At 36.4% G+C, this 24,509-nt stretch overlaps 2 protein-coding genes across 2 annotated transcripts; one reads left to right on the top strand and one right to left on the bottom strand.

Annotated features, from left to right (window-relative positions):
* Positions 1-3,589: 3,589 nt before the first annotated feature.
* LOC110162232 (chondroitin sulfate N-acetylgalactosaminyltransferase 2) lies at positions 3,590-19,079 on the top strand. The gene is made up of 8 exons (XM_020927104.2): positions 3,590-3,724; positions 6,755-7,620; positions 9,708-9,924; positions 12,119-12,220; positions 13,430-13,608; positions 14,935-15,029; positions 15,117-15,198; positions 17,079-19,079. The coding sequence occupies exons 2-8, from the start codon at positions 6,975-6,977 to the stop codon at positions 17,369-17,371; spliced, it is 1,614 nt and encodes a 537-aa protein (XP_020782763.1). The 5' UTR covers positions 3,590-3,724; positions 6,755-6,974; the 3' UTR covers positions 17,372-19,079.
* Positions 19,080-20,477: 1,398 nt separating this feature from the next.
* Positions 20,478-24,465, bottom strand: LOC129411542 (SEC23-interacting protein-like). The gene is given in 6 exon segments (XM_055162726.1): positions 20,478-21,455; positions 22,271-22,320; positions 22,323-22,438; positions 22,912-23,094; positions 23,757-23,859; positions 24,313-24,465. Coding segments are annotated over 6 exon segments (729 nt in total). The 5' UTR covers positions 24,400-24,465; the 3' UTR covers positions 20,478-21,265.
* Between the last annotated feature and the right edge of the window lie 44 nt (positions 24,466-24,509).

Here is a 24,509-nt window from a genome sequence, read left to right as displayed (position 1 = left end):
GGCAACCAGACAAATCAAGTGACTAATCAGTACTAGATGTGTATATTTCTATAAGACTGTAAATATATATTACAATCTGATGAAGCTAAAGTTGGTTCCCTTCATTTCTGTTGCACGGGTATTTTAAAACTGGGATCTGTTTTGCTGCAAAAGGTTGGCTCATGGACATAGACCAAGCTTTTCTCACTATGTAAAGTCAAGTGCATATGACAGGTTTTCATGTTTTTTCTATTTATATAGTTATTTCATATGATGAGACAGCACCTGTGGCAAATATTTATCATAGTTTTACATCAGTTAAGTAGAGGTTTTTGAAGAAATGTTGAATAATTAAAGTAAAATATGACAGGAAGTAGCACATAGTTCTAAAAAAGGAAACAACTTATCTATATATACTTAATACTTTTAGTCCATTTACGCACAAGGAACACAATTTTGTAACAGTTTAAACATTAATTTAAGAAAATTAAGTTATTGTCTTTTATTTTTATTTAACAAATCATAACTATTGGGTAAATATTTATCATTTTTGGCCATTGTTTACAGTATGGTTGCCCATATGTCAAATTTTCTGCCCCAACCAGGAGGTAAAACTTCACCAAAACAGTCAAACCACAGGAAAAGAGGTAAGTTTTTTAGTCAAATCATGAATGCAATCACGTTAAGTATGTATAAGCTAAATGAATAGTCTAACCTGTCATATGCACTTTAAAGTATTACCTCAATGACGGCTGAGTTGTATCATGCATGATATTGTACCAGATTGTATGTCCGTGTCTTTCAAAGTGCCTGTGCTGCTTCGACAATAGCCCACCTTAATGAATAATGTCCCTGAATGAAGATCTTGTCCAACCCGGGAGTAATAAATAAGGGACGTCTTTACCATCACCTAAGATTGAATGGACATGAGTAAAAATGTCCAAAATGTAAAGTTTATACTGTGTTGCTGATGTCACATTTGTGTTCCCGCCTCTCAACAGTTTTTGCCAAAGATAAACATGTTCAAACACCCACTGTACTGGTTAATTTTGCTCTTTTTTATGTGACAGTATCAACAAGTGAGTCCATTGTAAAGTCATGAGGCGTAATGTAGATCCACTGTCTGTACTTGGCAAACTTTGTGTAAAAAGTCAGGTCATGTAAACTACTGTGTGTATCATTGTTATGTTGATAATATTTGGTTATGTTACAGTTATTAAATAAACCGTAAAATAAATGTCTCGTAATTCCCTTTATTAATAAGAGAAAATGTGTTTTTCTGTACCATGTTTGATCAAATAACACCAATGATGAAGGTAAAAATACAGATATATATATAAATTAGGATTAGATTTAAAATATTTCACTTCTCAACAAGAAGATGATCAGATATGTAGCCATAGTTGCCCTCTGTGTGACTACCATTCTGTGGCATGGGCCAAACACACCTTACATTCACAGAAAAAAAGAAGAATAAATTGCCTTGCCCAAATACACAACAACAGTAACGCCTCTAGAAGACATTGTATAGCCAACATTTGTAATACAGCATTTGTATTTGTTGAGGAAATCGGTCTTTTCCTCTCGTGTTCGTAAAGAATACACTTCAAACAGAAATAAAGATGATTTACTTATTCAAATATTAGGAGAGCAATGCTTGTATAAGGAGTCTGTGTTGACATTCCCATGCAGAGACTCAATGTTTACGGCTAAACAATGAGTTTTATGCGCAAACTATAGTGGGAGGCTCCCATGGTTTAGGACAGGGCTCTCCAACCTTTTTCCAGTAGTGAGCTACTTTTACCAGACAAAAATGCCAGAGAGCTACCCATTTTAGAGTTTGCAAGAAATTTTGTACATATAAGAGCCAAGCAAGCCTAAGATGGGGTTAGTTTGATGCCTATAAACCAACCATTATCCATTTGTAAGTATACAAAGTTAGGCATCAAAATTATACATTTACAAAGGCAATTAAAACTATTTTAGTTATTTAGCTCAGTACATATAATTCAGAAATCCCTCACCGAGCAACACTGAAAGGGGTGGAGAGTTACTGGTAGCTCCTGAACTCCAGGTAGGAGACCCCTGGTTTAGACTTAGCGCCTCTTCATTGGTGTACAGCCCAGCCAGGCCTCTTGGCACATTGCACAGTCCATCCAAGGTGTTATCTGGGTCAGAACATCATTCCTATTAGCAGTTCTTGTCCTATTTAGTTAGTTTGCTATTAGATAGATGGGAATATCTGATGGGAACATTTGTCTTGACATTCTGTATATTTATGAGTCTCATAGCTGTGATCAGAGCCCTTGTATTCACATGACCTCGATACAATAATGAACTATAGCAGTGGTTATACACAATAGCTGAGCCTAGTTAGTTATCCTAACGACACCTTAAATTCTCACAAAAAAGAATAAATTGCCTTGCCCAAAGACACAACAACAGTAATGCCTCCAGCAGACATTGGATAGCCACCATTTGTAATACAGCAGCTCCTGAATCATTATTATTAGGTCTTTACCAACATTTTTCTCAGTAATGCTGCTACAGGATTGATTAGTCAACTTTCTAGATCAAAGTGCATTTGTATATTGTATTAGCTACTCATGAAAGTGAAGTCACTACTCAGTCTCTGCCATCATCTGTAAGATATACCAGAAATCACAGAGACAGCTCCTCCTTTGTCCATAAAATTGTGACCAGTCTAACAATAGAATCAGCCAAGCTAAACTGAGGGTCACAAGTAAGTAGCCAATGTTTTCTATATGTCGCCTATAATTATGGCTTTCTAGTTAATATGGCCATTCTGCTACTCTTAAATTAGTTCAAACACACTATCCTTATACTATTTTAGGATGATGGGTGTGTGTATATACATGTGCTATAAGTAGGCCTATATGTTTCACATGTGGGCCATAAGACGTTTCTGGTGTAGGCTAAATATTGTTTTTCTTTTCTAAAACAGTAGTATCTCAAAGGATTGGCCTAACAAGATAATCCATTCTAACATTCAAATATTCTAAAATTATCGTGTTATCTTATCCATGGAACGCAAAACTTTCTTGTGTAAGATTTTGCATTTGTGAATTACTTCCTTGTGCAGGTAGCTATTTTAACACCTTCGGCCTACACGTGTTATTGAACTGTGAAAAGTCCTAAAAATATCACATAGGTTATAACAGGAAACAAAACATATGAAACTCAATAGCCTATTGTGTATATCTATGTTCAAACTTGTTCAAAATGTTTCTGTTATACTGTTGCATGAATCATTTGACTGTTTATTTTGTATTCAGTCTTGACATGTTGCCTGACATGTTTGCGGTTTTTTTGGTTCTCTTCCCTGTTATTAATTTGGGGTGTGTGTGTGCTCGATTGAGGCAAGTTAACGCCTGTTTTTCTCATGTAAATTTCATGACTAAGTAGACTGTTATTATATATCCTTTTTAAATACAAAATATCTTCTGTTACACCCTTTCATATATTACAGGAGCCTATTATTAATAATAATTAAACGTGATTAATGGCTTATTACAGATAAATTACAGAGGCGTAACAACGTGCTGGGCGACGTCATTACCATAGCAACGCTCTCATTGGACGCCGTTTAGCGGAAATGGACTAGACCCACTCTTTTCACTGCTCCGTGGCATCATTTGTTTCACTGTCCGGCCACCGCTGAGGGATTTTACACCTAAATCTTTTATTTTTTACCAAGTACCGGAATGGAGAGCGAACAAAACAAGTGAGTAGCATACCAAAAATCGTACAAATATCCATGTGGCATCTTTAGTAGACGATAAGAGGGTGAAATCTAGCGGTACTGCGGAGGGTGGTGCTAAGTTAGCCTCAGATCTCCGTTAATTCCCGAGACTTGTTTCAGTATAAAAGGTAAACAGATAATTTAAAGAAGTGCGTTCTTAAAAATGAAACCGTATACAATATTTAATGTGTTAATAAATGCTCAATATATTACTTTTGTTGCACGGTCAAACACCATAAATGCATCAAAGCTCTTAGTTTAGTTTGTTTGCTCGGTACAAAGTCTACACGCAACTTAGCAATCAAATAGGCGTGATATTTGCACACACACATATCTATTTAGTGATCTCTCTATATTTTTGGCTTATGGACTCTTGGCTCATTTTGCAGTTTTGCACCTAAATATTAAAACTGATTTGCAAATAATAAGTTTACACAACCTATTCATAACTGATCTGGGTGTGAGGTGCAAACTAAACACACACCTACAATTAGTTATTATAGAGTTATAATAACATTACTTAAAAATAGGCCTGCCTGAATTTTTTTTATGAGGATGACATTAAAAGTAATATTTATTTAATGACAGTGTTGGTGTAACAGTTTAGTAACAAAGGTTTCTTAGACTTTGACAGATTTTATTGTTCACAAGGGACACAATAGCTCTCACTTCACATCACATTATATTACAATAACAAGAGTAAAAAAGGTTTCATAAAGGTTGTTTCTTCAATTGATTAAGCCTCTTGGATAAGACACAAAATGCAGACTACTTTTTAAAAATGCTGAAACTACTTTGTTACTGTTTTATGAGCATGAAGTTCTGCGGAGTAACGACCTTTTAAATGTATCTACAGCAGTTGTCACTGTTGTGCCAAATGGAGTAACAAATACAGAACAAATCTTGAAGTGCTGTCGTAAAATGATTTGTGGTTGTTACACCCACACAGTAATGTTGAAACACATGAACATCCCAGAACTTAGACCAGCTCACTGGGTCCTAAAAACGGGCAAAACTAGAATAAGATTTCATGATTTTAGAAAATAGATTTTTGTAACAAGAATTGAGATTGTGATTAGATTTGTAATAAAAAAGTAGCATTCTGTCCAGAGGGTGCATTTACACATTTGAGAGAAACTATTTAGTAATACAAGAATGTCATAAAAGTCATGTTTGTGGAGATCTAAAAACTGAAGGACCAGCCCCACCCCCTTTCCAAATGAAAATACCATAAATATTTATTCTATTACACAAATAATTGCCGTCTTTTGACTGACGTTTGTAGGCTTACACAAATTTTGATTCAGTTGCGATATATTGCACATGCTAAAAAACATGAACACCACAAACAGACATGCTACTTCATCAGCAGTTTTCCGGTTTGTTCCTCTTCAGTAGTTGGTGTTTAAATACGTTTAGCTTCAGGTCGTAAATGCCTGCTCACAGCTCCTGGATCCCTACTGGTTTTAATTACACCTTTGCCTCTGATTTACACAGAGCCCAGGTGACAGGAGCTGAAATACCTCCTCTGTGCGACGCGAGAGCCGACCTTTAAAAGTGTGGTGGAAATGTCACATTTAAAGTGGTTTAAAGGGCTCTATACAGACATGATCTCATTAACTACTATTAATACACAATAAAGCATAATACATTTACATTTAAATGTCACCACCAAATGGGACAGCACAATTTACATAGATCTGAATTACAGTAAAATCCTGATGATTCAGTCTCCCATTAAAGGTACGTGATGTAACAAACCACAGACAGACTACTCTTCTGGTGAGGGGTCAACCAACTGTTATTGCTTTGCCTGGAATGTTCCACAGTATGGCATTAAACATATTTAGAATTTATTCAATTGTCTTTTAATTGCTGTAAAATACCTTGAAAAACATGCATTCTTATTGTGGGGAGACTCGCCTATTCAGAGATCTGACCAATAACTGCGCCTGGTGACATTATCTTCTTAAATCCATGCAGAGGAAGATTAAAACCAGAATAAAGTGAAATATTTACATCTCTGTGGAGACTAACAGGGGCAGAATTTCCATAGAAAAGATAAATAGTACACCTTTAAGTTTGGGGAGAACAGCTACTTAGCGAATTTGTAAGCGTTACTCCAGATGCCCTTCCTTTTGCAATCAACCATATAATAAAACTGGAATGGGCAATATGTGAAATGTCTTGCCCAATGACACAAACTCAGGCAAGATTCAAAACACTGACTTTCCTGGTGATGGGCAAAGTCCTGACCCAGTAATTGATACTGTGAAAATGATCCTGTGTAACTGAAACTGCTACGTTCCTCCATGGAAACACGTGCGCTTTTATTTTGAAGGCAGTCATTTTAACAGGAAGTTTACCCCTTTATTGTTACTGTAGTTTTAGCCTCAGTGCTAACAGGAGGACTATTCAACTGTAGCTAATTTCTAATGAACCTTTAATTCTGATTGGTATAATTCATTAATTGTTTAATTTAAGTACAGACAATTTCCCACACAATTTAAAATGACATAACTTTCTATTGTTTATTTTGGAGATGGTTGTTGTAATAAAAGCCAGTGCCAATGTTTCATCTATAATTAGTGTAATTAATAGTGATGAGGTAATAACTTTTTAACAGGGATGTATCTTACGTTACAAAATTATAGACTAAATACAAAATGAATGACTAAATAAATGTACCACAATAATGCTGTTATTTGAACATTTCTCATGACTTAACATAGAATTTGTTTGTTAATTTAGTCAAAAGAGTAGCCTTGTGTTGCTTTAATATTTTGTTAATTTAACATAAGTAACAGTTATTGCAATTACTTTATATCTGTACACTATATATGTTTTAAAAGTATGTTTCTGTTCAGTTGTAAACAGCTCCAGCAGCATTATCATTTGAGAGAAGACTGAAATATGAACTGATAAACTAATACAAGAATCCCATGAATTTCAGAACATGTTTGTGTAGGTTATTGCAGCATTAAACATTAACATAATATCTTTTGTTCCCAGGTGACCGCTGCATGGATTTTCCTCGGACACGTTTCAAAAACATTAAGATGCCGTCCCTTCACAAAAGCAATAGACATACTCATGGATAGCTCTTAAGTGAATATGGATAAATGGTTGAGACTGTGTTCCTAATTGCATTGGGAGCATTTGTAGTGATGTGACTGTCTAGTGGAAGTCATTGGAGGACCATGCAGACTGGTGAGCCTTAGCCGCTGCAGCGATGCCCAGGCGCGGGTTACAGGTCCACGGCCGCGTCCGGTGGCTTTTCCTGGGCCTGTGCCTGCTCCTGGTTCTCCTCCTGTTCGCCTATCTGCTCGAATGCACCCCTCCCACAGACCTCAATCTGTCTGCTCCCGGAGTCGAACAGTACGGACGGGAATACTACCAGGCTTTACTCCAGGAACAAGAGGAACGTCATCTAAACCGCGCTGCCAGCTTAAAACGTCAAATCGCACAGCTCAAGCAAGAACTGCAAGAAATGAGTGAGAAGTTAAAAGTATTACAGGATAAAAAGGAGGTTCCCATGGTGCAAGGGTTAACCGAAACTAAAGACCAAGAACCTAGTGATCTTTTAGAATACTTGCACTCTCAAATCGACAAAGCTGAAGTGAACACAGGAGCGAGACTGGCCAGTGAATACGCACTGGTGCCATTTGAGAGTTTTACGTCGTCTAAAGTTTATCAGTTGGAGATGGGTTTAACGCGGCACCCAGAGGAGAAGCCCGTGAGGAAGGACCGCAGGGACGAGTTGGTGGAGGTGATTGAAGCTGCGCTGGATATTATCAATAACCCTGATGAAGAGGATGGAGCAGAGGAGGAAGGGCCCATGCAGAGGCAGCTGTACACAGAGGCACATTTTACTGAAGGTAAAATACTAATTAGGGGTGTGCAAAAATATTGAAATATCGACATCGTATCGTTTAATGTGATGATACCGTATTGATATTATGGGCTGCTGTATCAATATATCACCAAGAATATTTTTCGGTATATTTTTCTAAATTATTTTGTTACAGCTCAACAGTTTTGTTGCTTATTTAGAGGAAGGAAACTTGTTTATGCAACACAATTGACATTTTCACTGTTTTGATGAACAAAATGGGTGTGTTTTATATGAACTTTGCACAAGAAGTGTTTTAAAAAAGACTTATATTATCACAGCCATGATTTAGTCATTATTTTTTATTGAACCGTATCCAATTGATTTGAAATATATCATATCGAATTAAAAGTGAATACAAAATATATTGTATCGAATTAAAAGTGCACTGTACTACGGGGCCCGCCCGATGACGTATGTGAAAAAAGATACTAAATCGTGGCCTCAAATTACTATTATTCAAATTACTACGTGGGAACGAATTACATATTATGGGAACGAAATAGTAATTTGAGTCCACGATTTAGTATCCTTTTTCGCGTACGTCATCAGGCGGGCTCTGTACTGTATCGAGATATCGTGTTGTGGCCTATGTATCGAGGTTTGTATTGTATCAGCAACTTCTTAATGATGCCCTGCCCTGATACTTATTCAAGGCAGAACTATACTTAATGATTCACATAGGATTAAGGTGGCACAGGTGAATAATTGTACCTCGCAAATCTAGAATGATATGTCTCTGTATGTCTTATATAGAGGATCTGAGTCTGGTCACCACAGGCTCCATCTTGTCTCGAGAACAAGATCGTGCAATCAGATTTGTTTATTTCAGTGACATGAGAAAGAAGCAGCTCATTGGTTTGGTTTGTACAGTGGTTTACTAAACAAACCAAACCAATCTGTGATCTTTTCAGTCCCCTATGATGTTTTTTCTTTCTTTTTTTTCTCGTAAGCAGACATATTTGTTTTGATACGGAAGGACCACGTGTGTCCCTGATTAACTAAACCAACTATCATTCACACCCGTCTGAACTGGCCCAAAGAAACTATATTTTACAGAATTGTTTCGTAAACACTGTGAAGGCTTGTATTATTCAAAAAATTATCATCTGATATTTTTGCAATCCATCAGAAATGTGTTGAAATGTGTCTTGGATTGCACAAATATCAAACCACAAAAATACAGAAATTTCACGCTATCGCAATGAGCAAAATCCCCAAAGCGCTTAATTTAAAGCTACCATCTGCAAGTTTATTTTTACATTTTTTTCACTAGTAGAGGCAGATGTTCCCTCCCCGTCATCTCTTCTTTGTTCAGGCTCTTTTGTGCTTTCTAGTCTTCTGTCAGACCAAAACTAACACACATCAAGCTGCAGTAAAATAGATAGCATCTGTTGGTGATACGTAAGAATTCAACAGAGCTGGGTCGGCCAATCTAGTTAAAAATTGTAGCTGTAAATACTAAACAGTTGTAGAAGTACACAAAAAAATTATCTCATCACTCAAAAAACTCATTATCACGATTATTTTGGTCAATATTGAAATCACGATTATTTAACTTTTTTTTTTTTAGTTACACAAGCATTTATTCATTTCTCTCTCTCAAAAAACACTTTGTCATTGATAATTTAAGCAAAACTTTCAAATTTAGAGCAGTTTTGCGATGTATAAAACATAAAATTAATAAAATATACTTTGAAATAAGGCCTAGAAAAACATAAATATATCCAAATAAACTACATATATCCAGCTGTTCTACAATCTCTATATTTAAAAGATTAAAAAAATATACTTATTTATATTAAAAATATCTCAAAATAAACTTTGTTAAGCTTTAAATTGTTTCAGTTTGGAGATCGTTTGACACATAAATAAAAATCGTGATCAAAATTCCATTAATTGCACAGCCTTATCACTCATCCACAGTCTCTCTCCCACCATTGACCTTTCCCAGTTTACACTCTTAACAATTTCAATATTATCCTGTAGACTCCCCAACTTTTTAGCATCAATTACACAAGTTAAATTTTTCGTTTCATCAGATCACATGACTCCTCTCTTTCTCTCTCTCAGGGCTGTACAGGACAGAGCGGGACAAGGGCAGTCTGTATGAACTGTTTTTCGCTAAAGAGGATTCAAATAGTTTTCGTCACGTGACCTTGTTTCGTCCGTTTGGTCCGTTGATGAAAGTGAGGAGCATGTCGGTGGACACTTCGGGAATCATCATAAACATTATCGTTCCTCTGTCTGGACGAGTGGAGACGTTCACACAGTTTTTAAACAATTTCAGGTGAGTCAGTTTAGCACACACTGTTGCAACATGTTTATTTTAAGATCCAATCTATCAACCTACGGCAAAGTCATGTTTGTTGGCAGTCATCGCAGGGAATAAACAAAGCTCTGTTTAGGCAAACTTGGTATTAAAAGCTTCTCATGTTTTTGTTTTCCAAATTTGGTTTAAATATGATTTTAATTAAATACATGATTGAAAATGTATTAGTTGGGTTAAGTTGTGCTTTATTGTGGTAGTGGGGTTGTGTAGTCATTTGTGCATTTGACCCATTCCCTCGGTGCCGCTGGGGTAACCTGTCAGGACTACGTCAGCTGGAGGACTGCTTGGTTTGGCATAATGTCCCAAAAAGATAAAACCTGTTTTTGAGGTTTTAGTTTCCCTGTTATTGCCAATATCCCCAAAAACTGAGTAATAATTTAGTTATTTCATAATAATGACATGATAGAAATAAATTATAATTGTTAAAATAATATACATACATATTTTTGACTTTGACATTTATCCAACCAAAATGCAGGTATATCCAGTTTTGTTTCAACTCATTAAAGGGTATTAGCTGCAACATGAATACCCAATTTTCAAATGGTAACTTGTGTTTCCCGTAGCTTTCATAAGTTTTCCATTGCCCTGTGGATTTCTTAATTATCTTTGGTTTGGATGACAAATTGAGACTGGCTTTGAGCATTAAAGCACTTTATCCATTAGGGATGAGACAAGATATTGCTCATTCAAAATACCGCAGAATGTCTCTTCCCAGCGGAGAACAATACTTGATTATCTATTTAAATGGAATCAATCTTACCCCAATATGGTTTACATTACGTTATGATATAATAATATTCACTTCAATCAATCAAAATCTTGTCTTATCTTGTGTCATGTCTAAAATGTATGTCTTGTTCCAACCTCTGTTATCCGAGACTAAATTTCCACAAGATCCCAAGTCATCCTTATAAAAGAGATATGGATAATAATAATAATAATAATAATGCTTCAGTTTTATATAGCACTTCTGGACACTCAAAGATGCTTTACAGAACATTATTCATTCATTCCAAACCCGGTGGTGGTAAGCGACGATTGTAGCCACAGCTGCCCTGGGGCAGACTGACGGAGGCGAGGCTGCCAATCTGCACTATCGGCCCCTCCGACCACCACCATCAGTCACGCACACACCATGTTCACACTAGGCAATGTGGGTGAAGTGCCTTGCCTAAGAACACAACGGCAGTTTGTGCAATCTGCGCCCCAGTGTGGCACCTGATTTTTCCAGCAGAAGGGACGGGATCAGACTTTGACAAGCCGGTATGGCCACATGTCAGTGTCGATGTCAATGTTTTCACCTGATTAAATAAAGATTAATAAATAAATAGAAATCATGCACACATGAGGAAACATTTTCTTGTGAGATTTTTTCCCATCATGTGTTTATATTTGGATCGGACAAAAGTGGGTTGGACAGAAAGTGCTCGCAAGTTACTTTCTTGAGGAGCTGTAGTTCCAAAAAGCAGAGCAACTACGCAAAGTTGTGCACTTGGTTGCACAGTTTTTTTTAAAGGTTCCATATTAAACAAAATTGATTCTTGTGAACTGTAAGTCATGTAAGAATGTTGTCACCTCCTCAAACACTATAGAATTGTGTTTTATTTCATTCACACATTTGAGTAATTCTTTATTATTAGTCTGTCTACATCTCCAAAGCTAAAAATGCTCTGTTCCACCTTGTGATGTCATGAAGCTGTAGTTTTCAGTTAACAACTCCTTTTACCTTTTGTTGAGAAGAGATTGACAATTCCAGAGATGAATTCATCCAAATGATTCCAGTGAGGGTGTGTAGAGTTTAAAAACACAATGAAGTTATTATGTATTATTACTGACATCTCACAGTGGAACAGTGTTTTCTGTCTGTGAAAATAACTCAGCCTAAATATGAAGAGTTTGTGTGTTAAATGTGTGAATGAAACGAAACATGTTTGTGATGAGGAAACAACATTACAACATAGATCAGAAATTAGCTTAATGTGGGCTCTTTAAATAAATCATGTCAAAGTCTTATATCTTGTCTTGTCTTGTGGAAATTGCGTCTCATCCCACCCCTTTTGCTGTCCCATTAAAATGAAATTAAAATGAAATGTATGAGTAAATGCCCCATGTCCTCTCTTCTTGAAACTCTCTCACTGTTGTGTTGTAGGGAGGTGTGTATCCAGCAGGACCGGAGAGTGTACCTCACTGTGGTTTACTTTGGGCAGGACGGGCTCCCCGAGGTCAGGTCCTCTCTGGAAAAACTATCACGGTTTGTCTCTCTCTTAAAATACTATGATGCTTTTATTTTTGTGGTGATGCATGTTGTGCTTGATACTTTAAGCCAGAATATTCAGTTTTTACATTTCTTCTTGGCCTTAGATGCAAGAGTGATATTTTCAAAGCAGCAGTATCTGATTAAAATGTTCCCATGGTCCCACTTTTTGGCAGCTGTACCTTAAATTAAGAGAATATCCTAGTTTTTATATGGATGCTTAGTCATTTTTATTTTTTTATAAGAAATGTGATTTGCTTAAAGACCATGAATAATAAGCAGTGTCCCTCTGTGGCTTTGACAAGCCTAAGGTCCCCAGTGAGAGTTCTGCTGCTGCATGATTCAGTATTTCACAATTGAATCAAAATTTAAAGGGTTGCATTTAACAAATTCACAAAGATTGGCATTATTTGAGTAGCAAATCCTGTCTAATCCTGTAAACTGTAATCAAACTGCTACCACTACAAACATGAAATGCATGGGATTTTTTTGTTTTTTGTTTAGCAGTTCATATTTCAGTTTTCTCTCTAACGTTAATGCTCCTGGACATGTTTAAACTGTGAACTTTGAACAGAATCCTATTATCAAAACATTGCAAATCAAGTTATATTCACAATGCTGTCAGAAATTTCCAAATCATTCATCCCTGTGAGTTCTGGGCATCACTGCTCAGACCACTGCAGCCGTGAACATGGCCCAAATAAACATTTGAGTCTGAATGAATGGGACATTACACTTTTCCTTCCATAGACGCATGATGATGTAACTCCTGAATGTGACACTGCCAACATCCTTAACATCAAGTTTATTTTCTTCTTTATATGCGATGTGTCATTTCCTAGAGTTATTTATTGATATTTTGCAGCTGATGTCACCAACACTCCCTGGGGATGTGAAGCTAACTGAAAGCACTGCTCTGTATGAAGCTTAAATTTTCAACTTAAAATGTTGAAAATCAAACTCCTAAGCACGACATTGCACTCATACTGATCGCAGGCTCGGGAAAATGTGTTGTTTAAATAAATTTTTTATTTTTTTCTTGAGATTTCAGATAGTCTTACAACTTTTTTGACTGTGTGTGCATTGTGTCACCATGGTAACTGCAGAACATTCCAACAATAGAACTACATATAGAACATCCCAATGCGATGTCACTACAAAGTATCGATTGTTCTGTTATTATATTTGTTTGATGTTTGTGTTTAGGGAGGAGGGCTTCTCGAACTACAGCCTGATCCCGGTAGAGGAGGAGTTTTCTCGGGGCCGTGGTCTGGATATCGGGGCCCACGCCTGGACCAAAGGAGATGTGCTCATGTTCTTCTGCGACGTCGACATCCACTTTAACGCAGACTTCCTCAACACCTGCCGCCTCAACGCTGCTCCTAGTGGGTCCAGACCTATGTTATCATTACAGAGCTCTTTGATAATATTGGCAGCTCTGATGAGGAAATATGTGCTGATTAAAGCGGATACAACTGTAGATAGATTTGTCAGGGCAGCTTTAATGCGCACACATTACACTATTCTGATCTGTTATTCTTCTGATATCTGTTATAAAGTGATATCCTTATCACAAACATACTTGGAGTTGTGGTTTGTTTCATTCACACATATTTAGGTTGAGTTCTTCTCTCAAACAGAGAACACCTTGTGATGTCATGTGGTAAAGCAGGAAGAGCTCCACTGTGTTTTTAAACTCCAAACAACTTCACTAGAATCATTTGGATAATGTCACCCCTGGAATTGCCTCTCTCTACTAAACAAAAGGTAAAAGTTAAGTTAAGCTGTTAAGTTGAAAACTACTGCTTCATGACATTACGAGGTGGAGCAGAGGATTTTGAGCTTTGGAGATGCAGACGGACTAATAATAAAGGATTACTCAAACATTTGTGAATGAAACAAAACACAACTCCTGGTATGTGTTTAAGGAGGGAATTTAAAATAAAAAAATGAATATTGCAGTTAAAAATAAGAAGCAAAATGATAGTAAAATAGAATAAATTTACTAAAATGTAGGTAACCCAACAAACTTTTGCAGCTCAGTAGTGGTTCACATGCACACACCAAAATCAGATTATTATCTGATTTCCGGACCTTTATAAATCAATGACATGCAAACCACAAAACCTGATGTGAGTAATCAGAGGGACCGTGATCAGACAGAAATCAGATTACTTTCATCAGATTTTGCTGTTCATGTCATTTTTATAATCTGCTAAATCTGGTAATTATCTGTTTTACAGTGAGCATGTAACCGCAGCCAGTGATTCATGGAGAATGTTGAGTCACTGGAGCCACTGACATCGCATCAGGATGAGATACTTCCTTGTCTACTGTAATGTTTCACAAGTCTAAAATTTCAAACACGATTTTGATACTAAGGAATAAACTCAATACAGATTCCTATACCACGATGATAATAAAAAATACTCTTTATTTAGATAATAGAATGTTACTTTCATCATTGAATAATAGTCTTATACTTGTTCTGATGCAGCTCAAGATCATTGTAAAGCTACTTAGGAAAGGTTAATTTGTAACTTGTGACTGTCACTTTTTAAATATAATATAATAATATAATCTAGTCTAGTATCTGATTTTCTATAAGCAGCTGTGGTGAAGGATGTCAATATTAGTGGAGAGCCCTGTATCTAAGTATATTTGTGTGTTTTATGTTTATTAAATGCGGTCATATCATCTGATCTGTGCAGATAAAAAGGTGTTTTATCCAGTGGTCTTCAGCCTGTATAATCCTGCTATTGTCTATGGAAACTTGGAGCTGGCTCCACCGATCGAACTGCAGCTGGTAAGAAAATCACTGCAGGTTAAACAGTGTTCTTGTGTTTTTAAGTCAAATGGCTGATTAACTTTTATTTAAATGTTTTCTTTACAGATTCATAAAAAAGATGCTGGATTTTGGAGAGACTTCGGTTTTGGCATGACCTGTCAGTACCGCTCAGACTTCTTAAATATTGGTAAGTTTTGACTGTTCAGTATTTGGGCAATTATAAGCAGTCTGTACTACATTTAAAAACTACAAATTCTGTGTCAAAAAGTAAGCAGTGTGCTGTTGTTTGCTAAAATATCAAACATAACTTGTATTGGTCTTGACATGAACAAAAGGACAACGAACAGATATGAAAAAGGAAGATGAAGCTGATGAGATTAACACACTTGACTAAACCACAAACCAGAATACCTTAAATGCACTTTTAAATACCGCACTAGAAAAACACACTTGAAAGCTTCAACATTTCTTTCCCACTCCACTGACTGAACACTGCGGTGACAGGAACATATGGTTTTCCTGATTTTTATGTCCTCCTGGGATTTTGGTAATAATATAAATTCCCCTGCACTTTTTTCTTAAACAAAAAATCAGAAAACACTATATAAAAATCAAGAGTTTAACAATAAATCAATCAATCAAATTACTCAAACATTAAAATACTGATAATAAATTAAAAGAGCCTGTATCTGATTTAAATTAATTCTAGATAAATGGTCTTTACATCAGTGTATGGTAAACACTGCTAAATTAGAAAGAAAATCTGTTCATTTTGCATAACATTTTCTCAAGTAGTAGAGTTGCTACTGACAGGCTCACTTTTTTCATCTAATCAGGGACATTGTCAGTAAGAATCGTGGGAATCCAACCGCCTCACACGATCCCACACACTTGTCATGGTGCCTTTTCAAGTGTCAAAAAACAAATAGTGGGTAAAAATTGGAGAGAGCTATTAGAAAACAATTGCATGGCACCACAGGCGGAGTTTGAGTTTTGCGCTACGGGGGACAAACATTTTATCGTACGCACTAGATTCAAGATTTAAAGTGCTTATGGCTATGTGCACAGTAAGGAAACGCCTTGCCCTGTACAATGAAATGATCACTTTACTGTCTGCGCTGTGCATTATAACTATTCTGTGACGTTACACACAATAGTTATAATGCTATTACATATACAACAGTACTGTTCAAAAACCTCCCATAAAGCCAAACAACACAGCACATCACACATGATCAGGGGTGTAGTGGCAGTGGTACATGGGGGTACAACACCAGGACTGAGCCAGGACTAAAACAGGACTAAAACAGGACTAAACCAGAACTGAACCAGACTGTCAGGACGGACCTGGAGGTGTGCTCACATAGATTGTTGGGTGACTGCAGGAGAAAGGACCGGCGTAGAGCTTTGAGCCCCATGGGGCTAAGCGCACCCATTGCCCATTCGAGCTTTGTGGAGACCCTGCTCCACGGGCTCGGGGTTCTCCCTCTCTCTCATATCCAAGATTAGTCCTGGTTTAGACCTGTTTTAGCCCTGGTTCAGTTCTGGTGTAGTCCTGGTTCAGTCCTGGTTTAGTCATGTTTCAGTCCTGGTTTAGACCTAGTTTAGACCTGGTTCTGTCCTGGTTCAGTCCTGGTTCAGTCCTGATTTAGTCCTGGTTTAGACTAGGATTCATATTTATTTCATACAATATTTTTGTTTCATTGACATATTTAAAATATTAATAAATTTTTTTAAAGTAATTATTTGTATTGGCCATATTATAGACTCAACGTCGTGAAATATTTCAGCAACTGGGGGGGCAGTGACTTTCCTGACCCCCACACACCCCCCAAACTCCACCTATGCATGGCACTATCCCAGACAGTTGTTTGTGTCATGGTGCAGTAATATAATGGTTTGAAATCAGGTACAGGCTTTTTAAAGACACCTGTGTTTACTGTTAAGTCACATAATGAAACGCTATTGGTCATAAACGTCATATTACAAAGTGCTGACACACTTGGGTCCCTGTGGCTCTGGTTGTCTCATTCGCTGTTGTAATGTCTTGTCTCTCACATTTTTCAGGTGGTTTTGACCTGGAGGTGAAAGGCTGGGGTGTAGAGGACGTACATTTGTATAAAAAATACCTGCGCAGTGACGTGATCGTGGTGCGAGCTCCGGTCTCCAGTCTTTTCCACCTTTGGCACGAGAAACAGTGTGCAGACGAACTGACCCCTGAGCAGTACCGCATGTGCATCCAGTCCAAAGCCATGAACGAGGCCTCCCACCCTCACCTGGGCATGCTCGTGTTCAGAGAGGAGATAGAAGCCCACCTCCGGAAACAGGCTTTCAAGACGCAGAGCAAGAGGGAGGAGTGAGATGAGAAATGAAAACTACGCTGTAAAAATAAATCAATAGGAGGTACTTGAATTCAGGATATTAAACAATTAATTTGAGTTGTTTTGACGAATTGGTTTCAGTCAAGTTTAGTCCTGATGTAGACTTGGTTTGGTTCTCGTCTAATCCAAATTTAACACTTTTGATATTATTATTATTTGCATTTTAACATGGAGTAAACAACAACAAATCATCAATGACTAAGATTAAGGGTCACATGCATTTTTCTTGGCCTTTTTAAAACACAGATGACTCAAAAAAGTGTGTAAAATCAAACACAATTTTAGGTTTTTAATGAGCAAACAATACAAAAATTCAATGAAGTGTGTACTGTGTGACCCTAATCTTCTGAATTCAAGTACAACCTATGCTTTTTATGTAATAACCTGTAACAAAACTGTAATTACCTGCTTCCCTAAATATACAATAAAAATACAACGCAATACAAAATTAAAATATAAAATATAATGTAATTACAGGTTGTTACAGGGCGTTACATGAGTGTGACAATTATTTTTGCAGTGTAGCTTTAACATGAAGACTGGACCAAGCCTGTTTACATGAAGCCCACTGCATTTCACTGCACATCGGAGACAAATGAATGTACCAAAACCAGTTCATTTATTAATGTGAAAATGTGAAGCTTCACAAAATGATACGATCAAACGGGACAATTTTAATATTTAAATCGCTGCTGGGAGGCTCGACATACGAACAACTGCCCGACGAAGCGAGAGAAAAGAAGAGACAGATGTTTTACTTTGGAACAACATAAGCCATTCAAACTGATCTTTACAATGCTTAATGTTATTTTATTTCATAGTCTCTGCTGCTTAACTAATCTTTTAACTTTATATTTAACCTCTGGGAGGACTTCGGCATTCCTGAACGTTTCATTGAAGACTTGGTTCATTAAACTTGAACAGAATTGTAAAGAAAGACCAATTATTACCAGCAAATGTTTTGGTAGGTTTTGTCAAAGGGCACAATGTAAATGTAGAAAGGAGTGTGATCAAATGTACATCACACAAAAATGACCATATTTAAGCTTTTTATTAAGTCTTTGACCTTACTATCTCAACTTAATTTTCCTATATGTGAACCCATATTTGTGTTACTTAAAGGCGCACTATGTAACATTTCTAGTAGGAGGTTCGTTGCTATGGAGATATTGCTTTGCCTGAAATGTTCCACAGTACAGTCTTAAACTTATCTAACAATTATTTATTCCATTACAGGTGATTTTAGTCCTCAAAAATACCTTTAAAAACATACTTTCTTGCAGTCTCATGGTCTCTTCTGCTTGTCTTTATATGGAGATTATATGGGAGTTTAATGCCATACTGTGGAACTTTCCAGGCAAAGCAATAATATCTCCATTGAGACAAGCAGATGGTAGACCCCGCACCAGAAAAGTTACATAGTGCATCTTTAATTTCTGCAGACAATAGTTGAACTACCTGAATACCGTCCAATGGCACAATGTAAGAAAATGTAAATTATACATTGTAAAACTTTGGGCCTAAAACTGCAACATGTTGTTTTATAGAAGCATGAATCTCATTTTAACTAAATAAAGCTCTAGTTTTGAACCCGTTAACTACAAGACCAAATTATAAGCATTAAAAGTTCTAGAGAAGTCTCGGATTAAGCTTACGGATGCACCTATACTGGGAATGGTATTGACTTTTGGCACCGAATTCAGAAAAATTTGCTAGCTCAGGTGTCAGCCCCGTGGTGTTGGTTCAGCAAATATCCTGTTTGGGCTTTTTATTTGATAAAACACCTTACTGTATTAGTATTTACAGCCTGATGTTTGCACAGATCTCTTAATGTTTGAGCTTTAATTCATACAAAGTTGGATAAATAACATAAGACATTGATATTTAAGCTTTAAGGATCTGTAAATATTCTTAAAACTTTAAATATCAATGTCAGGTCTGTAAAAGCTGGATCGGTGCATCCCCATTAAGCTGTTGTTTTCTTAGTCTTTAACAACTTTAACATGAAGTATTGAGTTGAGGTAGAAGCTCAAAACATTTAGAAGTATCTAAATGCATCTCTTTGTGAACAAGGCATAGAATAAAAAAATTGAATCAAAACAGCAACATATGTAAGAAGTATTAAGTAATATAACAAATTGTATTGCACATTTTTGAACAACCCAGTTGAATTGAAAGGTTCTGTGTTACTTCCAAGATCTGAAAAAGTATATTTTTCTGTGGCCATAAAGTTCAAATAGTTTTTTGTTTGTTTATTTTTTTAAGATGAAAAAAGGGACCTTTCTTTTGTGACAATCTGTTGAAGCACGTTGGTTCACTGTTGCATGTTAGACTTTCAGGTCTGACCAGTGTTACAAAAATACAACTTTTTACAGCACTACAATCTTTAATATAGAAGTGAATGTTCTGGCTGCTCTTGTAAATATTGCTAAGATGCATTGTTTATACATGTTTTTAATGTTTTTATTTGGTGCCTAAGCATTTTAAGGGAAAGGTTGAGGAACTGTGCTCTGCAAAAACTGAATATATGAGTTAAAATGACTTGAATACAGCATATGAACCTTGTAAAGGTTTTGAGTTTGTTGCTCTAGATTTTTGGAATTGTCATTTCTAATTTAAATGAAGAAATTGAATCATTTTGCTTAAAACATGAAAGAATACTGCTGATGTAAGGCTAGGCAATATGGCAAAACATCAGTTACTCTTTTTTGCCTCATTGTTTGATCTACATTTTGGCTTTGATTTACTTATTTTCAAAAACAGATACAAAATTGGAGCTCTATGTTGACTTCATGAGCATGAACCAGATAAAGCAGGCAAAGTTCTTCCATAAACTCTGCTCCTTGGCTGTAGATCTTTCGGTTAAAAAGACGCAAGCTGATAATTTTGAAAATATTTAATATCTCGATTCAGATCAAATCTATTGCCAAGCCCGATGCTGTCGTTGGTCTAAAATGAAACCTTCAAAGAAAGCACACACAGTCAAAATTACTCAAGTGATTTTAACTAAGTTTTTGCAGCGTAAAGATGTGTACAGCTGTTGCAACGGCTGTGAAAGAATGAAACAGGATTAAAAAAGGACACATTTGTATAGAGCAGGCTTTATTCCTCTCATTTATACTCTTATTTAATACATTTCAAACATCCCAGCGCTTGTAAATAGTCTCCTCTTTTGGCAGGAGAAATGTCTTCCACTCATTGTCCAACATACCATAAAAACACTGCGAAGTTTATTTTGAATTTTGGCCCTAATAAACCCAACTGCATTAAGTGCTCCCATCTCTGCTGCTTATTGTTCATTTAAAGGGCTCATATTACACTAGTTTATGATTTCTGTTCGATTGTTTCCTCGTCAAAAACAGACCTGTGTTTTGTTTCCTTCACATGTTTAACACAAAAATCCTGCCTATTTATGATGAGTTCTTCTCTCAAACTGACACACACAGACACACATTAACACAGTTCCAGTTTGTGAAGTAATACAGGAAGAGCTCCACTGTGTTTTTATGTTTCGTGTGAATAATTTCAGCTCTGGAATTTCCAATCTAAACTGAACAAAGGGTGAAGGGAGCTGTTAACTGTCACAAGGAAGAACAGAGGATTCTGCAGTTTAGAAATGTGGACAAACTAATACTAAAAGGGTCACTCAAATATGTGAACGCAACAAAGCACAACTCCAGGTCTGTTTTTGAGAAGGTAACAACATTACAACAAGGCATAAAACTCACAAGAGTCAGTTTTGTGTAATATAGGATCTTTAACATTTTATTTCATATAATTTCACTAAACTCAAACCCTGCTATAATTTATCTATAAAACGTCATATAAAGTTTAAATCTGCTCATTTGTGTCTCTTAATTAAGACAAATGGCATCATACAGGCGTGTTTTTCACCTTAATACAATAAACTACATGGATAGAAATAAGAAAATAAGAAATTAACAGCTTCAGTAAAACTAAAGGATTTCTGTCCCGATGTTTTAATGAGCGAGCGGCTCTGGATGGATGCCCATAGGTTTTGTAGATCTCTTTGAGGATGAGCAGCGCTGTGTCTTCAGACTCCCTAGAAAACACGTAAAAAGAAAGGATTACCCTAAAGTGCTATATATTATTTGCGTATAAATTGATAAATAAATCTAACAAATTATACATATTATATTATTATTATAAATTATAAAATAAATCAATTAAAATACTGCCTAACTTTAACTGTATGCTTTTTAACTGTATGTTTTCATAGTATTTAATTTGTTTATGTTGTTGTAAGGCGACCTTGAGTGTCCAGAAGGGAGCCTAATAAATAAAATATATTATTATTAAATATGAAAATAATAAGTCAATCAATGCACTGGTATTGTTTGTAAATAGGAAATGAAAGACATAAGATTTGTTTTTTGGAGGGTTTGACTTTAATGCAGTTTGCAACAGATTAAAATACCAAACTTGTGTGGCTATGACATTGAGGGTTATCTAAAATATTTGTAATAAAGAATAAAATGAAGAACAAAAGATTAAAAACTAATGTATTGATTACAGATACTTTGGGATTGACTGAAGGATAGATCTTATGGCTGCACGAGTATTATGATTAGATAATTGTGATGTATGTTTAAAAGGTAGGATTCTGTTCAGAGTGCACAAGGTAAACAACTCCAGGAGTATTAATGATGGAAAACTGAAATATGAATGGATAAACTAAGGTTTGTAGAGGTCTAAATGTTAGGATTTTTTCTTTAAAAAGGAGAGGATAATTGTTCTTTGCAGAGGAAATTATCTAATTATCATCACTAGTATTAAGAGCAGCCTTTGTGATATATTTTTCAGGCCTAACATCAGATCTTCACAGTATTTTCAAAGTGAATATAAACCAGGCCATACCAGTAGCAAAGATGACTTTGTAGAGCAAACAGATACTCGTTGAAGCTCTCTCGATGGGTTTTTCCTGAAGAACGTAGTCGATCCTGTTCCCTCCGTTCAACATCCCGATCTTCACCTGAGGCTCCTCCTCCCTCTGCGGCTCTGGGGTCTCAATGTCCCTCTTCTCCTCTGGACAAAACATTTAAAAAGTACAAGTATAGGTTTATTTAGTAATGTTTTCTTTTTAGTAGAATTATCATTTTGATACCCTTGGTCTGATTGGGCCTTAGTCCTAATTTAGTCAAGATATTTGTGTAATAGACCACATTTAGTCCAAGGGGAAAGTCTGAGCTCTGTTTCATGTTCAAACCTACCGTATATAAAAGCATGAGATTTTGGGCTAGAATCTTATCTGCTTTTAGGCGGGCAAAACACCCACCAGGCCCCACTTATCGATTTAGTTTTTAACATTTTTTAACAGGTATACTTTATTTATTACCTTATGCATTCAATATCTTATTTTAAGCAATGGGCATTCTATTTTTTCAATTACAGATGGACAACTTTTCCCTTGGAGTTCTCAGCAAAAGAAAACCCTCGCTGGAATGCTAGCAGGAATGTGAACTACTCCGAGCATGTTTACAGTGATAAAGTGGACTGACCTTGCTGCGCGCTCTTCTCCTCCTCTTCGATCTGGTTCGCGACGATGGCGAGCTGAGCCTGTAGCTGCGCGGAGGAGGTGTGAGCGCGGGCAAAGTCGTTCAGAGTTTGCCAGGCGCTTTTCAGAGAGCTGATGAAACCCTGCTTCAGGTCTGAGCCCATCCGCGTCAGGCTCTCCTTCAGCTCTGAGGGAACAAAACATATTTACAGACTGATTATTCACAATATCACAGACAAATTGCAATCAAATCTAAATCACAGTTTGAATGGCTGCAATTAGCTAATCTCGAAAACTGCAATTATAATTTTCCTTCCTTCCTGATGTCAAAAAATGGGTAACCATCTACTTCAGACCTAAAATGCAAATGCAAAAGTTCCCACAATAGTTAAAGTTTAAAAAGTTCAAGGTGATGTATGGGAAAAATATGTCAAATTAATACAAAACAAGATAAAATGATCAAAATGACCCAGTGTAGGAAAGTTTAAGAGACTTCTCTAATTTGTAGTGATGTGCAATTTTGCTTTAGGGTAATTCGGTGTTTAGTTTAAAGATCCCCATTAGCTCCAAACATAATAGCAGTCACAGTCATTGATATTTATTACATACGGGCAACAACAAAACACAAAAGCCTGCACATATACCCACAAACACGCAAGTCATTTAAAAACAATTAACTTCCTAATGGTTAAACTGCAGTTAGCTTTGTTTTTGAGTGTTTTCTTAATGACATGAGGCAAAGATATTAGCATTTATTACCACATTTCTACAAAAACAGAAATACCTTTACAATGGTAATGCCATGGTGAGGAAACTAAATCTAGTATCTAAATCATGTGAATGTTTTACCGAGATGGAGTCTCTTTCTTCCTTTGTGATGTGGGATTAAAACAGGTTTCAGCTCCAGGTCTGGTATGATCAGAGGCTCAATGCGATACGCCACCGGGTCCAACTACAAGAAAAGATTAATTATTGTTATTAATAAAGCACACATACAATGATCAATAAGGTTCAGGTAATATACATTTGGAAACCACAGCTTATGTCTTTTGGAAGACTATTGCCAGCAGGAGCGCACTGGGTTGTGAAAAGGGAATTATCCAACATAATTTTATACAAACAAAATGCTATCATTCTCAAAATATTGTGGATAAATATACATAAATGCTTTCAGTAATATAAGTATTAGATTTTAACATGTTTAATTGCAGGACACCCATTAGGGATGAAATCAGCCAGAATGATATTATGTGTCACAAGTCCACACCCATTAGAAAAAATAAATACGTTTTGAAAATTTTATCTGTAGAGACAGTAAGAGCAGCTGTCATGTTAGCGACAGCTGATGAAGAGCCAAGTAAATAAACAATAATAAAATGAATAGTATGTATAACTCCTGAAGTACCGGGTGGTAGATGTTGAAGAAGCCCTTGCAGGTGGGGAGGTGGTAGTTCTCCTCGATTCGCTCCAGACCCCTGACTGTGAGGAACATCCCGATGGGAGACCCCAGAGCAAAGAAGCTCACAGGCTCAAAGTCCAGAGAGTGGTACACCACTGACACCTGGAGACAAGAGAGAGAGAGAACAAACAGAGTTACACAGA

The sequence above is a fragment of the Boleophthalmus pectinirostris genome, unplaced genomic scaffold, assembly GCF_026225935.1.
Source record: "Boleophthalmus pectinirostris isolate CB_2022bp ecotype Guang Dong unplaced genomic scaffold, ASM2622593v1 HiC_scaffold_5, whole genome shotgun sequence".
Lineage (NCBI taxonomy): Eukaryota > Metazoa > Chordata > Actinopteri > Gobiiformes > Gobiidae > Boleophthalmus > Boleophthalmus pectinirostris.
Note: the sequence above shows the minus strand (reverse complement) of the source record. Positions and strands in the feature narration are given on the sequence as shown.

Bases quoted from the DNA above. Each gene is read 5' to 3' on its own strand.
- LOC110162232 (XM_020927104.2), top strand. From the start codon at position 6,975: ATGCCCAGGCGCGGGTTACAGGTCCACGGCCGCGTCCGGTGGCTTTTC. The intron at 7,621-9,707 runs GTAAAATACTAA...TCTCTCTCTCAG, and splicing joins AGAGGCACATTTTACTGAAG to GGCTGTACAGGACAGAGCGG. The intron at 12,221-13,429 runs GTTTGTCTCTCT...GTTTGTGTTTAG, and splicing joins TCTCTGGAAAAACTATCACG to GGAGGAGGGCTTCTCGAACT.